This window comes from Rhinolophus ferrumequinum, chromosome 22 (assembly GCF_004115265.2).
Source record: "Rhinolophus ferrumequinum isolate MPI-CBG mRhiFer1 chromosome 22, mRhiFer1_v1.p, whole genome shotgun sequence".
Classification (NCBI taxonomy): domain Eukaryota; kingdom Metazoa; phylum Chordata; class Mammalia; order Chiroptera; family Rhinolophidae; genus Rhinolophus; species Rhinolophus ferrumequinum.
The window spans coordinates 11,983,817-11,997,587 of NC_046305.1; the positions used below are offsets into that span (position 1 = coordinate 11,983,817).

At 35.0% G+C, this 13,771-nt stretch overlaps 1 protein-coding gene across 2 annotated transcripts in view; it reads left to right on the forward strand.

The window, feature by feature from the left end:
• RALGPS2 (Ral GEF with PH domain and SH3 binding motif 2) overlaps positions 1-13,771 on the forward strand; it is a 98,540-nt gene that overhangs the window by 27,234 nt on the left and 57,535 nt on the right. For both annotated transcript variants that reach the window (XM_033092690.1, XM_033092691.1), the window contains exons 6-8: positions 2,242-2,331; positions 5,983-6,075; positions 11,600-11,726. In XM_033092690.1, the coding sequence (XP_032948581.1) occupies positions 2,242-2,331; positions 5,983-6,075; positions 11,600-11,726 (310 nt within the window). The remainder of the gene's footprint in view (positions 1-2,241; positions 2,332-5,982; positions 6,076-11,599; positions 11,727-13,771) is intronic.

Consider the following 13,771-nt stretch of genomic DNA (forward strand, 5'->3'; position numbering starts at 1 on the left):
AAATACATTATGCTATAATACTTACACATTTGATTTTAGATTAAGCACTCATGTTATTCTTAAGTCAAAGCATTGTCAGAGTCAAATATGTCACAGTGTATCAAAAGCTTTTATCCTTATTCTGGATCACAATTGATCCTATAGTGAGCTCCATTACTTAGTTACTCCATTACTCTATTTAATCCAGAATGGTCACAGAGATCTGAAGTAGCAAATTAGAAAGAAGTGAGAAAGAGCCTTTTAGAGGGAACCTATCTGCATGTTTATTTTTAAAATGAGTCTCTTGCAGACAGTATATAGTTGAGTCCTTTTTTTAATTCAGAGTGACAATCACTGCCTTTAAGTTTAGACTTTGAAAAGATGCAAAAGTAGTTCAGTATCCTATAATTCACTTGTTTTATCCTGCGTAACAGTCTGAATAATACTAGTGTCAATAGCATTACTGTAAACAAATACATGTTTTGCAGATGTTCTTGCTGTTTTTTATAATTGTACTATATATATTGTCTGAGCACGTAGGCATTGTATAATGAATGTACTCTCTTTTAACCCTTATTTAGTCTTTGTTCTATGAAAAGTGTATATTTAATACTACCATCCTTAAGTTGAAGTTCCTCTAGTCATTTTTGGTTGTCTGAAGCTCATTCTTCAGTAGATTACTCAGGAAAGGCTCACTGGAACAATAATTTCTCAGTTCTTACATGTTGACAAGTTCGCATGTCTTCTGTATAAAACTTTCTTTTTGATTACATTTGATACATTACTCCATTTTTCTGACAGAATGTTGTTAAAAAGTCTGACGATAATTAAGATTTCTCTTCCTGAAAGATCACTTTCTCTTTTCGTCCCAATGGCCAGAAGATTTTTTCTTTTAAGTCCAGTATTTTTATTAAACTGTATCTTGGTGTTGGTCATTCTGGGTCAGTCTTCTCAGGTGGGGTTGGCTCTAGCTGGGGCTGTTGACTGAGGAGCATTTACACTTCGCCTTTCCAGCAGGCTGGTCTCAGCGTAGTATGACTTCCTACATGATAGTTTAGGGATCCGGAGAGAATGTTCCAGAGTGACCTTGTCCTGGAAGTCAGCATTAATTTCTTTAATCCTCTTTTCATCGAAGCACTCATGAGCCTGAGGCAACATAACACCTCAGCTTTCAATGAGAGGGATGACAAAGAATTTGTGGTCATGTTTTAAAATCACCTAGTATTAATTTTAAAATTTGTCTGACATTAAATTGAATTAAGTCAATGATCCTGCAGTTTGGTAGCTTTGTAAAATATATACATTTTACATTTACATAAACACTTGTAAAATATACAGAGGGTGCCACAATGTGTATACATTTTTTTGACACCCTCAGTATACATTTTGACAGTTCATTGATGAAAATTGCAAGTAAAATCTGAAGTATTTCTTATAAAAATAGGTGAAGAAATATGAGGTAGTGGCATCATCTTTTGCACTAAGATTTCTAACCATATCCTGTTTTTAGAGTTGTATAAATTGTTCCAGACATACTGTATTATATCGTATGATAAGCAAACTGTTTCTCCACCGCAGAACATTTTGTAATGTTACAGATCTAGTCCACCTTTTGATGAATGATTTCTAATGCTTTTTAAAGAAACCACGAAAATGGTTTCGTTAAACTACAAAACACTGCATAATTTTAAAAATAAAATCTTAATTTAATCTTACAACAACTTTTATGTATGTTTCTTGATGGTATTTTATTTCATTTTATTCATACTAAGAAAACCATATTGGGAATTCTTCACACTTATGATTCTGCTCAGTGTAAATAAATGGCAGTGTGAGATCACACAGCCATGGAAAAACATGCTATACGTAGCATATTTTACAATGTCTGATCTTAGAGCTTATCCAGTTCTGCCAAAGTGTCTCAAAATACAGGAAAAAACACTGGTATAGTGTTCATGTTGGCATCACTCTGGTTTTATTGCATCCTCTTACCTCTTTTCCTTCAGAATTTATATTAGTTTTTACAAATTAAAAGCCGTAGTGATGTTTTTACGTGTGTGTACACACATATGTGCATATCTGTATCTACCTGTCTGTATATCTATATGCAGTGTATGGGTGTGTCCCGGTGGCGAGTCAAGGGAAAGAGAACATATTGTTTTTAAACAGCTATAGGTAGTTCTTCAAGTAGTTCTGGTCGTTATTTTGATCCTAGGGAGTAACGAATCTTGCCGTTCAACTCTATTTAATTTTTATTTGCAGGTAAGCTTTTGGGTTGTTAGAGAGATTCTTCATGCTCAAACATTAAAAATTAGAGCAGAAGTTTTGAGCCACTATATCAAAACTGCTAAGGTAAGAAAAACTTGTGTTTTCCTTTTTTGAGTTCAACTATTCAGCAATGTTTGTGAATATTTACTTGTGATACTTTATTTACATTTTATTCATGCTGGGAAACAAAGGCCTATTGATTAATATAAGTCAGGTTTTACATTGGATGCCTGTTTTCTCTGCCTTTTCCTTTATTTTTCTATCTTCCTCTCCTTTGTTTTATATCTTACCTCCCTCACTCAGACTAGCTGAATTATATGATTTATTTGACTGGATAAGTAGACACAGGTCAGATTATGGTGGTGAAATATTATTTTTAAATATTGGACTGTTCTGCAGGTGATGGAGAAAGCCTTGTAGGATTAAGTCAGAGAATACATGTCAGTTCTTTGCTTCTGAAATAGATCACTCTGCCAACCAGGTGGCGTGCTTGCATTCTAACCTCCTCTGGCGCTAGGTGGCAGAGCTGGCCTTCTCAAAACTTGATGTTCTGCAGAAGTGTCATAAAATTTTTACAAACATTCTTTGTGGTATGTTAAATAAATATTGGGTTGTAGCTAATAGAAATTCATGACTTTTCTCCGTAGACTATGAATTTGCATTATTGTTTTCTGGTATTTTAGTTTTTTATGTACTTGTATGTCCCCACTCAAAACCACCAAATTTTGCCTATCAAACCTGCCATTATCCTCATCATCAAATAGTCATTTAATGCCAGTTCAGACTTTTATACTTTGAGTTATTTTTGACAGTGCTTGCTTTTATCCCAAGCTTTAAATTCATAGTTTTTCTTTTTCTTATCTCTGTCGCTTAAATCCTTCTATTCTGACTCTCTGCCTTCTATATTTAGTTTATTATAAAACTGGCGGGTCTTTACTCTTCTTTTAGTAGATTCTGTCACTTAGGGTTCTCTGGGGACACAGAAAAAAATATATATATATAACGTATAAATTGATTCAAGGAATTGGCTCATGTGGTGGGGAGGAGGGCTGGGACGTCTGAAATCTGTAGGGCAGATGGACGGCGTAGAAACTTAGGCAGGATTTGAGGCTATAGTCTTGAGGCAGAATTTCTTCTCTGGGAAACCTTCGATTTTACTCTTAAGACATTGCAATTGATTAGATGCAGCCCACTTTATTATCAAGTATAATTTTTTAATTAAAATTAGCTGATTGTAGATGTTAACCACATCTACAAAATATTTTCATAGCAACACTTGGATTACTGTTTGATTAAATAACTGGGTACTGTGGCCTAGCCAAGCTAACACATGAAACCAATTATCACATAGACACAAAAGATTATTTATAAAATATATTTAAGGTATCAAAAGAATGACAGTGGATACCCGTGTACCCACTGCCCCCTTTCAATTCCCATGTGCCTCTTCGTACGTAATCCTTTATCTTCCCATTTACAAAAGGAACCACTGCCCTAAATTTTGTTTGTTTTTCTTTTATATTTTTAACATATATTATATATAATATACATATAATATATATATATATCCCTGAATAATACATTGTTTTTTACTTTTTGAATTTTAAGTTGATTTATCCCATAATACTTTTATACTTTCATAACTTTTTTTTTTTAACTCAACAATGTTACTGAATGGTTCGGGGTGTATCTCTGTTGTTTTCTGTTGTTTGTATATACCACAGGTTATTCAGTATATTCTAGCTTGGATAGTTTCCAGATTTTTGCTGTTATAAACATTGCTTCTATAAAGCATTCTTGTGTAACTCTCTTGGTGCTATGTGAGGGTTGAAGCCCTAAAAGTAAAGAAAGAAAAGACAAAAATACCTTCAAAGAAATGACAGTTAAACCAATAGCTTTCATTGAATCGGATGAGAAGGAATATTTTTGCTATTTTGGCCGTTTAAGTTTTCTTTGCTAAAATGTCTGGTCAAGATCTTTGAACAAATTTCTGTTAATGGTATTAGTCTTTTAATGATTTTTGTAGTTTTTTTTTTTAATGTAACTCTAGTTTTAGTTCTCTGTTAATATGCTTTGCATGCATTTTCCTATTTGTGGCTTGTTTTATTGTCACTCTTCATGTTATCTTTTGATATAGATGTTCTTAGCTTAGTAGTCAAACTTATTAATCTTTAATTAATTTTTATTGTCTTATTTAAGAATATCTCATTTAAGAAAGCTTACTGCAATCTCTGAGAATATGAAAGATGTTCTCTTAACATTATCAGTTAAAAGTTTTATAGCTTTGATTTTGGTACTTGAGTATTTAATCTATCTGGAATAAATTTTATGTCTAACATGTATGATTATGGATTCCAGTTCATAATTTTCCATGAATTCTTCTGTCATCATATTTCAAAGTCCTTTTTTAAAGCTTTCTTTATTTTATCTTGTTCTTGAAAAATGCTATTTCACTGTTAAACGATTTTGCGAGGGTTTTTTGTTGTTGTTTTTTTCTTTTTTTACTCTGTTTTAGATTCCTTGAGTTCCTGATCCAAAGAATTAGAGTCTTTCAGTAATTTGGGGAAATAATCTGGCATTATCTCTCAAATATTGTTTATACCCCATTTTTTATTATCTCCTTCTGCAACTTAAATTAGATAAATGTTGGCCTTTTTTGCTATACCTTTCATGTCTCTTATTTCACATTAAAAAAGAAACTCTTTGGCTTTTATGTTGCATTCTGGACGTCTTCATATTTAACTTCATTTTATTTGAGGCCAATACCTGATGTTGTTCTCCATTTGGGAATTCCTGTTTCCTTATGTTTTTTTCATTTTTCCTTTTCTTTCTTTTTTTTTTTTTTTAACTTGAGTTCATATTTCTTGAAACTTGATTGGAATTCATTGAGACCTGAGTTAAGGTGGTATACTAGTATGAGTTCTCCAAAGAAACAGAACCCCTCCCCTTTTCTTAGTTCTAATGTTCAAAACAGGCATTTTTGCCTTGGAGTGTCTTGATAGTGGGTGAGGACAGTTCTAAAGGACTGATTTTTAGGTAAGGCCATTGGATGTAAGCATCTTGTAGAATGAAGAAATCTGGGAAATTAGCAATAAATGTCAAATAGATCTCTTGACAAACTGATAAAACCTATTATTAGGTACAAGTTTCCTGCAAGAAAACCAAAGCAAGGTCTGGTATTGCTAATCCGGTGGTGGATGTCCCAGCATGAACAAGGGAGGAACAAAGGGTCTGGGATTCAGGGAGGAGGAAGTAGGAAATTGAGGAGTGTAGAAAGTAGGTTTGAACCCTAGCCCTGCAATAACGGGTCTATTGAATAGGAAACCAGATCAGGGTCCTGGGCGTAGACCCTTTCTTAAAACTTGGATCATAAGACAGAGGCTTAGTGATATTTCAGTATAAGGAAGGGGACTGCTTGCTGGAAAACAGGGTGCATGATCATACCAGGTAAACTTGATACTGAGCCATAACTTTGGTTTTTTTAATATATTACCCAACTAGAGGTAGATTGGTTCCCAGAGCTTAGGGACAGTGCCAAGTTATAACGTGGAATTTCTATTGTGTGCCAAAATCAACTTGCTGTAAACATAGTGGGTACGCTAATGACAAATCTCAACAGTGAAGTGTTGGAACACTACCAGTTGCCTAGATTTTAGTTCTTGTTAATAGAAAGTTGTTTTTTGTATTCGTGCTGTGTAGTTTTACCTCTTATCCCCCCTTTCCTTAAATCTTCAGAAACTGTACGAGCTGAATAACCTTCATGCACTTATGGCAGTGGTTTCTGGCTTACAGAGTGCCCCCATTTTCAGGTTGACTAAAACATGGGCGGTAAGTAATCTTTCTTAGTTAATGAAAGGTTAGCCTTCCGGTTGGAAGTAAAGATGTATTCGTTTCTTTTGTAGTTCTTAGTAAAGTTAAAAATATGATAATTGATAAGATATTTTTAAGTCACTTTGTACTCTGTTCTTTGAAACCTACATTTTTCTCTCTCAAGTGTTTCATTAGGCTTGTCAGGTAATTTTGGGGTAAGTTACAGCTTGGTAATTAGTTTCTGCTTTTTAGGAAATCATTTTTATAGAATCTCCTTAAGCATCTTTAACAATACTCGTATAGCATTTCATGTTTACTGCTGAGAAAATGTAAATGCAGAAAAATTACATTTAATCATGTAAAGATTATGCTTTTGGAAAGTTTGAGGAAGATCTAAATTTAAACTGTAAATTTGTAAAAAAAAAAAATATATATATATGTATATATACTGATTTAGATTTCCATTCTTTTTTAGTCAGTGAACTCTTAGGGTTTTTCCTTAGGAATAATGGAAAGGTTGATAGTTTAACATGGAGTTACGCAGTGTTGCTGCACACTCTGATATTATTTTAATTGTATTTGGTTCTATTACTTTAATAAGGTCAGGGTGTGAATTCTTGACTTCTGCAAATTTGTGTATTTTCATATTTGAGTGACGTGATACTGGCCTCAAAGGTATTTTTCATAAGTAAAATTTTATATTTAATTAAATTTCTTCATATTTAATACTGTTCTTTAATGTTAAAGAAGAAGGATTTTCTTTATCACATTTTGTGCAAAGGATTAGTGTGTTTTTTAGGGTCCTGTGATAAAGACATGGCTAACTGTAAAAAGCTTCTTTTTTTATTACTAAAATATAACTGTTTTTAATTATCCCAGTGTTTTCACTTTTCCTAGTATCTGAAGAAACAGATGTTTCTCATGAAAACCAAGGTAGATTTCTATATTGGAAAAACTTTCTATATTGGAAGAACTTAAATCCTCTTTATATTTTATTTGTATTTTAGAAACACCTGGATAAAGGATTGCCCTGCCTTAAAATTTATTTTTCATAATGATGGCCTTATTCTCTTCTCTTAAAATTTGAATTTCATGAGGAAATGGAAATGATTATAAATACATAGTTACGAATTCCATCTTTGAAGTTTTAGGGAAAAGAAGTATACTCTGATTTATATTGTGGTTTAAAAATGAGATACACTTCCCTCAAGTTAATTTTTATTTCCCTTGAAAATATTTTTATTTTCTCCCTCATGTATTTACATGGAAAATACTTTTTTTATTTAGTAACGGCTCCATTAATCTGAATAAAATTTCTGGTGTTTATATTAAATTTTAAAATATTCCATACTGTGCCAGGCACTAATTGCTTGACAAACAACAGTGCATGATATAGACAAAGTCTCGTTCTTATAGAGCTAACATTCTACTGGGAAAAGATAAACTGTAAATAAATAAATGCTGTATCATAAATAGTGATGAATGCCCTGAAGAAAAATAAAGCAGGGTAAATGGGATAGAAGGGAAAGCAGGGAGCTATTTCATACAGTATGTGGTAAGAGCATCTCTGATAAGTGACAGTTGGGTAGAGAGCTGGAGGAATTGAGAGAACCATTCGTGTGGATATCTGAGAGAATTCCAAGCAGAGGTAAAAGCCAGTACAAAGGCCCTAATAACGTTCAAAGCTTGCAGGCTGGTTAGTGTTGACAGTTGAACAAGCTCGGGAGTGGTTGATGGTAAGAGGTGAGTCCAAAGAGGTGGCATCCAGTCAGATAATGGAGATGCTAGTTAGTGATATTCAGGGAGATACAGAGAAAGGAATGTGGGGGGCATTCTGTTTTATACATCTCAAGTTTGAGTTGGCTGATAAATATTCATGTGGACCTATAAGGTTAGCATTAGGTATACAAATTTAAGAGAGCAAATGGGGCTACAGAGGTATATTTTGTGATCATCACCTTAAAACATGAGGGTGAATGGGATCACCTAAGGCATGGTACAGATGAAAAACCCGAGAACCGTCCAAGATTTAGATACTGGAAAAAATGAGGAATCAACAAAGGAAATAGCATGGGTGGGAGAAGTTTTCCACAGTTGGGGAAAGGAAGTACTTCAAGAAAGAGTGATCACTTGTGTCCAATGCTAAGTTGATAAGGGGAGAACTTTAAAACGACCGTTGGATCTGGAGGTTGGAGAGGTTTGGTGACCTTGGCAAGGGGGATTTCAGTGCAGTGGTGGGGTGAAATCCTGGTTGGAATTGAGAGAATGGTGGAGATAAAATGGGACAGCAAATATGGAGAATATTTTTGCAGAATTTCGCTATAAAGGGTTAGGATGAGGTGCTGCAGAGAAATCTGGCAGTAGCTAAAGAGGAATGTGAGACCAAAGATTTGTGGCGTTTTGTTTTGTTTTTGGAGATGAGCTCCATGACAGTGTGTGTATGCTGGTGGCAGTGATCTAATTAGATGGAAAAACTGGTAAGAGAAGAAGGGGTTACTCCTGTGATACCCTCAGTTAGGCAAGAAAGAATTCGACCCAGTGGGAGCAGGAACAGTTGAGCATTTTAACAGGAGAGAAGAGGGTGCATTTGGATCCAGGCGCAGCTTAGTTAGTAGACTTGGTGGTGGTATTCATTAGAAGTTCTGGTGCTTTGTCTCTTAAGACATAAGAAGCAAGCTCATTAGTTGAGAGTGTTGGGGGCGAGGGTAGGAGGTTTGAACAAAGAGGAAAGAAAGCGTGAAAGTCGTCTAGGAAAGTGTGAAGAGTGGATTAACTGGAGAAACGTAGTAGGTTTGGTAGGCCTCATGAAGGATCCACTTGAGATTTTTGGTCATAAATTTAAAGTGAAACCGAGCAACAAAGTTACGTGTCCTCCATCCAGGTTCAGGTGCTGGGTCTTAACGTGGAGTAGTGCTGAGAATTGCATTTAACCAGAGTTGGAATTTTTTTTGTACCACAGAGGGATCAAGAATAGCACAAAAGATAAAGTGTGTGAATGTAAACGTTGTTTTAGGATAGATAAGGAATCTAACCCACGTAAAAGGAGAGAGGTGATGAACAGTAAAAAGATAGTATAGTAATTGGATTTGAAACAATATTCATGTGGAAGGAGCACATAGGTAATTGTGTGTTGTTGGTGTACTATAGTTCTTAGGTAAGATAGATGTGTGTGTATTTGTTAACAAAATTTAAAAACAAATCAGTTTAGGGGCAGCCGGATGGCTCAGTTGGTTAGAGCACGAGCTCTTAACAACAAGGTTGCCGGTTCAATTCCCACATGGGATGATGGGCTGCGCCCCCTGCAACTAACGATTGAAAACGGAGACTGGACTTGGAGCTGAGCTGCGCCCTCCACAACTAGATTGAAGGATGACTTGGAGCTGATGGGCCCTGGAAAAAATACACTGTTCCCCAATATTCCCCAGTAAAAATTAATTTAAAAAAATTAAAATAAAAATATCAATTTAGCAAGAAAGTCACATCAGGCACTAATGATAATTGAGTGTCATGAACAAAGGGTTATAATTAGTCTACATCCAGGGTCCAAGATGAATGAATAATTTATTTGTGCAAATGCACTTATTTATACATATCGTATGGGGGTGCCAGTCAAAGTGATGAGTGATCTGGGAATCTTGTATTTCCTACATTGACTCACCTGGACAGGGATTCATCCAAATTTTCCCAAAGCAGATTGTTACGGCAAGGTGGTGTGATGATCTGGCCAGGAACGTTTGGAGTTCCCACATTCACACACCAATGAAATCATGAAGAGCTTTGCCCCCACGTGTTGTGCTCTTGAGCAGAGGAAAGCATGGCGCCTGAAACGTGGAGTTAGAACCTTGTGAAGTATTGTTTTTCTCCTTTTTGGAGGGAGGAATATAGTGAAGTGGCATTATAGGGACAACATTAGGAACATCAGAAAAAGATTTGAAAAGGAGGAAAAGAAAATCAAGACTTCTTAGTTATGGCTTTGGCACATGAGCTGTGGATGAGTTTCTGAGCTATCACTAGGAAATTCCTATTTTAATTTAACATCTACTTAATTCTTATATCCATATTCTTCCTCTTAATAGTCTTCTGGAAACAAGCCTATGCTACCCTACCCCAGATTGAATTTTTTGATCTGGTTATTAATTTATTATGAAAATTCAAAAATACGTTATTTTTATATGTTTTAGACCATGTAGCTCTTTACCACAGTTTTGTGTTTCAGCTGTGGCAAGACGGGTTATGAGTTCCAAGTAATTTGTTTCTCCTGATATTGTATCAAAGTTTTTGAATGATTGACTTAGGAAAAAAAGGTTACTGTTGGTTACTGTTGGTTACTTGGTTACTGTTGTCCCTTCTGTGTTGTGTCACTGTGTTTTACATATCCAGATGCTGTACTGTGGGAGAGAAAGGGATGGTTGGACATACAGGTAGCGTCAGGGAATTGCACCTGATCTTGAAAATGCTAATCGAGTGTGTTGAAACTGGGCCAGGGAAAAGATTGTGAAGCCACTCTTTGAGATCATGGAATGTCTATCTAAAACATTAAAGCAAAAGATTCTTTGAAATCTTGTGTTTTAAAGAGGGAGGGATACTAGTCAGACATTTTTTGGGTAGAGATTATCTGAAGATATTCTGTGTTGTTGGAGCCTATGAAAAATAGATTCCAACATCAATCCCAATTCTACTACTTGTAACACTTAAAAGAGGAGTGGATTAGGTGTGTGAATACTCTTTACCTACATCTTTGTGAGTGGGGGACTGAGACTGTTAGTATGTTCTGTTTCTTGCTAACTGTGTGATCACCTTTGAATCTCAGTCTCCTCATCTCTGAAGTAACCTCATAGGAGAACAGATGAGAATTTTATAGGTGGGAATGTTTTGCATGCTATAAAATAAAACTAATCTTTTATGACATAAATAATTAGTACATCATAATGAAGTAATAACTTCATATATTTAAAAAAAAATTTCACATTCTTTGGACTACTTAACAGAATATTTTCTGAAACTTTTAGTTAATATTTGGGTGACTGACCTTGCTTTTATTTTATTCCCCTTGATTATCTCCATGTTTTTCAAAGAGCACTCACAACAAATCTACCCTCAAGCTTCTTAAAACATGAGTTGATTCTTCAGCTGTGTGTGATACAGCACTGGTCAAAGGGATCAAAATTAAAATGTCAAAAATCCAAAAATGTAAATCACAGTTTACAAATATTGTAGCCATGGTTAGATTTGTCAAGAAAAATTTGTCAACAAGAATTGCTTAACTGTTTAAAATAGTAAATGAGAAATAATGTATTATAATTTACTAAGTCACTTAATGATTTTAAGTACACATAAACAATATTATATGTTATAGTTAATAGATTTGGGTTTATTATCATAATAGACATGTCTGATTTGGTAATTTATATATTACCAAAATATAATTAAAGAAGGTATAACTTCAAAACTAAATTCAGATTTACAGTAAATACAACTTCAAGTCTTCGCTGTAATAAAATTGGATTTGGAAATAACTTAGACTTTTCTGTTTGTTTTTTAGTTATTAAGTCGAAAAGACAAAACAACGTTTGAAAAATTAGAATATGTAATGAGTAAAGAAGATAACTACAAAAGGCTCCGAGACTATATTAGTAGCTTAAAGATGACCCCTTGCATTCCTTACTTAGGTAAGTGATGTCACTGTTCGTTATGCTCATGGTTTCTCTGCCTTCATCAGTAACCTATGCAGAATTCTGGATATTTTATAAGTGTATGTGTCCTTCAAAGAAATTACTGCGATTGTGAAGCTAAAAATATTGACTAAAGGACTATGGTGGTGTTGTCTTCCTGGATGAAATGAGTTATTTAACTGGAAATTTAGCTTAGTGCTGAAACAAATTTGTATTTCCTGTATCATTTGACTAAGGATTTATCTCTTTACTGTATACTTTACAGTGTTTGTAAATTCCAAGAATTGTTTAAGCTAGCATTGTAAGATTATTTTCAACAAAATACAATGTTTTGTTAGGTGTTTGAAAGAAAACAAGTCTCGAACTGTCCCTTTTAAAATGTGTATGTAAATTTAAATATAGAAAATATTCTATATGATAGACACGCATCATAAATTAAAATAAATTGGTTTGATCCTATGTAGAGAGTAATCAAATGATAAATAGTTATTTTTTTCTAGTATTCCTTTTTCTCCCGTCTCTACTCTGTCTTTTATATATCTCCCCGTAATGGATTTTACAACAGCTACTTTAGAAAGTAATTGAAAGCCCTGCTATTTGTTTAGGAGATGCACAGTGTCATCTTTGAAGTCTTTACAGTACCAGTGACTTAGAAGACAAAGAAGGGACTGGGCAGTTGACACACTGTCACTCGGCTGCTCTAGAGCATCAGCCTTCGTTTGTCAGGGAAGAGTGGAGCTCGTGAGAACATTGTGGAAACCCAGGATTCCAGTGGGCACAGGGCTTGCGCACCCCACATTGAAGGCAGTGTAGATAATGGCCACCACGTGCCAGAATGTTGTGTCCTGTTGCTTTGGTAGACAGTTCAGGGACATAGTAGGCATGACTGCCGCAAGGGGCTCTAAGCTGGGTGAGGACAGACATTCTGCATGTACCCCACTTTACGGTAGCCTTGGCTGTGCCCGTTTTTGAAAATGTAGATTGGGGGAAGGGAGAAATAGAAGATTTAAAGAATATCTTCGATATCTTCATGCTTCATAAGAACATAAACTTTTTATAGCATAAAGAACATTAGATTGAACATTGGCAACCCTCAATTCCAAAATGGCTCCACCATCCTAACTTTCCAAGTCATAGAATTGTCTTCTTTGATCCTTGTTCTCTTTACCTAGAAACAGCGCACACAGGATCAGAATCATGTTCTTCTTAAGGCTGGAGAGGCCACAGTGATCTCTCCTAATTCACTTAGTTTACAATTGAGAAATCCGAGGTCCAGAAGGTGGGACACCTGGCCCAGGGTCCTAAGATTTCCTCATTCCTGACACATTCTCAGTCTAAAGTCTTGATCTAGCATCTTTCCAGTTAGCCCTGCTGAGTTCTTATTCTAAAATTTACTGATCCTATGATTGTCTTTTTTCTCATTGAAATGTTTTTCTTAAATTCCATAATTTACATCTTTTAAAAAAGGAAGTGAAGATTATTTTCCATTGAAAATAAGAAAATGGCAAAATAATATAAGTCCTTGTGCTGTGATGTCTAGTGGAGACTGCAGGGTTTGAAGTTGTGTGTGTGTTGTGCACATATGTGCACTCTTACATGCACACAGAGAGGAAAGCATGAGTGTGGATGGACTTTCGTGGAACCTGGAAACATTTTCTATTAAAGAACATACCTGTTTTCTCCCAGTCCTGGTACCTGAAACAAACACCGTAATTATTTCTGTGGGTTAAAGCAAACAACACAAGTATTGAGGTGCAGAAATGAATTTGAAGAAAATACTAAACTGTTATCTTTCCTGTATCTTTAGTTTGGTCGCCATTGATTCCTTCTTTTACCAGTTTTCTTTTGTATATCTCATGACCCAGAATCTTTCTTCTCATTATCACCATGTAGTCTAGTTCAGTTTATACCTAAGCTAATAAAAAAGTACCCAATTCCTCCTTTCTCCTTTGTTTTGCTCTTTTCTTTTACTCAGCTTGCTGTTATCTCCCTCTTCACTTGTAAAAATTTTCGCAATAAGGTCACCACTGACTTCCTAGTTA